Raw genomic sequence first — 4,326 nt, forward strand, 5'->3', positions numbered from 1 at the left:
CTTGAGTGTGTGTGTGTGTGTGTAGACTTCTGGTGCCCACAAGCTACGTAATAACGGACGAACCAAAACCATACTTTGCACCTCATATCTCGCGCCAATTATGATATACACACACAGAAGATCAATGCTATTTCTAGGGAGTTTAGGGTTAAGGCTTATATGTTCAGGTATTAGGGTAGAATTACGTTAAGGGTTATGGCAAGCTAGAGTGGTTAGTTTAGGGTTAGCATGTTAGATTTTTGGGTTAAGGGCGTCAGTGTGACTTACGGATGAAAGTACGGCTAGCGGTGTGCGCTTACCCGAGGCAGTCAAGGATCTTGCAGATAGACAGAGAGACTGGGAATCTTGTGTAGCTTTTTACATAGTTTTAAGCTGACAAGGACTGTGTGCTACGGTTTGTTGGTGTGTGTGTGATTGTCTCTCGTGTTAGATAGTAGATAGATAGATAGATAGACACGCTAGCGGTTAGACTCGCTCGCTAATCCTGTCACTGTGTGTGTGTGTGTGTGTGTAGTGTTGTGTGTGTGGTGTGTGGTGATGATAGTTGTGGTGCGTTGTGTGTGTGTCGCTGTGTGTGTGTGTGTGCTGTGTGTGTGTGTGTATCGTTTGTGTGCTGTGTGTGTGTGGTACTTAACAGGAGAGTACCAGTGAGCAGCCAGCTCATAGAGGATGCATGATGTGGATGTGGCCTAGCTGAGAGGACGGAGCCTGAGACTGATCTCAGAGGTAGGATGTGGGACACATCGCTAGTGGGTGAGTGACGCCAAGAGGTCAGAAAAACAGCACTCATCCCAATGTGCCTTTATTTACCTCGAGAGACGCAAGAACTAGAAATAGATGGATCATTTATAGTCGCGTGCATAGTTGAGCTCGTTGACGTTTGGTCGACTAGATCTACTAGTGGTATTGCTTTCTCCGATGTGCGTATATCGCTCAGCATTACCACTAGTGTCTAGTGATACTCAATTGACCTTAATGCTATTAAACCTACTATACACTTATCTATTCTGGTCCTGAAGCTAAATAAAGCACATTGGGATCTCTGTGTCTGTCTGACCTTGGTGAGGTTGTCAATCTTCAGCATGTCGTTGTCAGCATCTCCTCTCAGTACTCTCCGTCTCTCACAGGCCACATCCACATCATCATCCTCTATGAGCTGGCTGCTCACTGGTACTCTCCTGTTACAGTACACACACACACACACAGTCTTGTACAGCTAACTTTTGTACAGCTAACACAATTCAGTCCCATTCAAAATCCTAACCCTAAATGTAACCCTAACCCGTACTCTTACCCTAACCTTAGCCTTAACCCAAAAATCTAACTGTAACCCTAAAACTAACCCTAGCTCCTAACCCTTAACGTAATTCTAACCCTAATACTAACTATAACCTTAACCCTAAACTCCCTAGAAATAGCATTTGACTCTGTGGGGATTAACAAAATGTCCCCAGTTGGTCAAATGTTTGTTCGTTTACTATGCTTGTGGGGACCAGAAGTCTACACACACACACACACACTCAGAGTCTGCACAGAACTAGAACACTGCAGTGGATCTTATTGGTGTAATACACACACACACACACATACTAATGCATGCACATTGCACATATAGCACATTGCATGCACCTACACACACGAGCAGACACACATGCACACACACACACTCACAAGGGTTTCCTGAGGAAGTTGTACTGACACAGGATGGTGATGAAGAATCCTACAAAGCCCTCGATTGTCATGGCTACCAGCCCTCGAGTCACAATGTCCCACTCAAATGGAGACTTGATCTTGTCAAACTGACCTGAGARTTAAATATTTAAGARAGATTGAATAGATTGATTAAATTCAACAGGAGGAGGGCAGGATTCAAATGTACGGAACTTGAACTGTAACAATACCTATTTTAGCATAGTACTCATTGATGTATTCGTTGTAGGCCATTTCCATCAGGCCGTGACCCAGGTTGTAGTTTGGGAAGATAAGGAAACAGGACTTTAGGTAGCTGTTCACCAGTTTCAGATCCTGCAGGGAGAGACCAAAACACAGTGGTGTGAGGAAATGTTCAATATAGGGTTGCTAAAATCTGGTCATTTTCCCCAAAATCTTCGTTTTTCAGAAATCCTGTTTAGAAGTTTCGGGATTTCCTGCTTCTTCCCTCCTGATTTCGGGCAACTTTCAAGCGGAATTTCAGAAAAACCTTGGGGAAAGTTATAGGAATTCTGTAATCTGTCAGTACACCAATACTGTCAGCAGAGTAAAACACACACCTTGTCATGCTCAAAGAGCTGCAGCAGGAAGGTGGCCACTGTGGCAGTGATGCCTATGAAAAGGTTGATGACGATGAGGAACACATAGGCCGTGCTGGGCACCTCGAAACAGAAGGAGGCCGGGTACATGATTGGAGTGATAGACCACCTGAAGGGAGAGCGAGAGAGGGAGGGAGGGAGAGAGAGAGATAGATAGAAGGTTGAATAGAGAGAGAAAGAGAATGAAAGAGGGGAGAGAGAGAAAGAATGTATGATAATAGGCTATATTCATTAAACATTCATTACAGTTTCTTGATAACGTCAAAGACAGTTATGAATAATGCATTACTGTTCTTAAATGATGTCATCAAAGGAACAATGTCTATGCTTTTTTTCCCAGGTTACCTAAATCCAAAAGCAACTTTTCTGTGTATCCCTCATAATGGGTCTTAGATAAGAGAAGTGCTGATGTGTCTTCAGTGAAGTGCACTCACCCGTAGAGGAGGAAGAGAGACAGGACCGCAGGGAAGTTGGTTGGGGATGTGTACGCAGGAAGGTCAAAGACAAACAGGATAAGGACACAGCAYGTGGCAGGCACCAGATAGTTCAACTAAGAGACAGAGCGAGACAGGAGAGTTTCAGTTAGATAGGCTGGCAGAAATAGACAATATCTCTCAAATATTCATAGTACCCTATGTGGATAAACAGTACAAACAGACAGAAGACAGACAGGCCCTGGTAGGACTTGTTTCAGAGAGTACGGCTATAGGGACCACTTCCATGCACAACGCACACAAAAGCAAACTTCACCCCCCCCTCACCATGTCCCATATATAGTTAGCCAGCCAGTAGATGACAGGGTCACATCCAGACACAAACTGCAGGTGCTTGGCCTTGGTCGACTTCTCTGCCACCAGAAAGACCACAAAGCTGGCTGGTACAAAGGACATGGCCACGATGATGAAGATRGCTATCACCACATCAGTGCCCTGGAGCCTGGAGGGACCAAAATAAACGTATTAAGATAGTGTTTGCATCCCAAATGGCACCCTATCCCCTATATWGGGCCCAATAGGGAGTAGTGGGCCATTTGAGACACTGTCGGGTACTTTCAGAAATGTTGTACCATATATAGTATAATATACAGTAACTCGATGCATAAATTCTTACAAGTAGTCCAGAGAGAGGCTTGCACTGGTGCGGTTCATGGGGTGGTTGGTCAGTGTGATTCCTGTAGAACCAAGCACACATCAACAACATGGTTTAGATGGGAACAGATACTGATCCCCTGATACTATACAAGTGTAACAGTATAGCTTCCGTCCCTCTCCTCGCCCCTACCTGGGCCTCGACAGGAACCCTTCTGCAGACATCATTGCCGCCTAAATCTGTCCCGTTGTGAACACCTACACGTGAAGCAGACTGACGTCGGAATTGGTTAACATAACAATATAATTGCTAATTCTGTACGTGAGGGATTATTGCTTCTAAATAGAACTGGTACATGTGTAGGTTTTACGAATTATTGATATAAGTGGTCGCCGAGTGGCATTACGCCAACATTTGAGAAAACATTTTATATACTGAGAAGCACTGCCTGTTGTTCACACACGTATCGGCCCTTCAATTGGCTCGAATCTCCAGCCTCCTCTCGTCTGCCTTCATTTATTTCCATTGTTAGAGTGGTCAGTCCAGTATCTCGTCAGTACATAGATAATCTTTGTCGTCACTCATTGTCATTGCTTTGACAGCAATGAAGTTGGCAAGATAAAAAACTGATCTGGAACCAGGCTTCTGAGTACGTACAGGTAACACCGATATAAAGTGTYTTAATAACTTCTTGTCAATAGGGTTTATAGCTGTTTTCACTTTGGGAAAAAATCGTGCCCAAATTAAACGGCCTCGTACTCWRTTCTAGATCATACAATATGCATATTATTATTACTATTGGATAKAAAACACTGTGAAGTTTCTAAAACTGTTTGAATTATATCTGTGAGTAAAACAAAACTCATTTGGCAGCAAACTTCCATACAGGAAGTGAAAAATCTGAAAACGAGGCTCTGTTTCAGGGCCT

The 4,326-nt window shown here is 43.8% G+C and overlaps 1 protein-coding gene across 1 annotated transcript in view; it reads right to left on the reverse strand.

Annotated features, from left to right (window-relative positions):
- The window catches only part of abca2 (ATP-binding cassette, sub-family A (ABC1), member 2), a 94,436-nt gene that overhangs the window by 7,562 nt on the left and 82,548 nt on the right, over positions 1-4,326 (reverse strand). The window contains exons 36-42 of the mRNA XM_024003148.2: positions 3,420-3,480; positions 3,071-3,245; positions 2,744-2,859; positions 2,271-2,418; positions 1,902-2,025; positions 1,672-1,804; positions 1,058-1,178 (exon numbers count right to left, since the gene is read on the reverse strand). Coding sequence (XP_023858916.1) covers positions 1,058-1,178; positions 1,672-1,804; positions 1,902-2,025; positions 2,271-2,418; positions 2,744-2,859; positions 3,071-3,245; positions 3,420-3,480 — 878 coding nt within the window. The remainder of the gene's footprint in view (positions 1-1,057; positions 1,179-1,671; positions 1,805-1,901; positions 2,026-2,270; positions 2,419-2,743; positions 2,860-3,070; positions 3,246-3,419; positions 3,481-4,326) is intronic.

Source organism: Salvelinus sp. IW2-2015, linkage group LG15, assembly GCF_002910315.2.
Source record: "Salvelinus sp. IW2-2015 linkage group LG15, ASM291031v2, whole genome shotgun sequence".
Taxonomy (NCBI): domain Eukaryota; kingdom Metazoa; phylum Chordata; class Actinopteri; order Salmoniformes; family Salmonidae; genus Salvelinus; species Salvelinus sp. IW2-2015.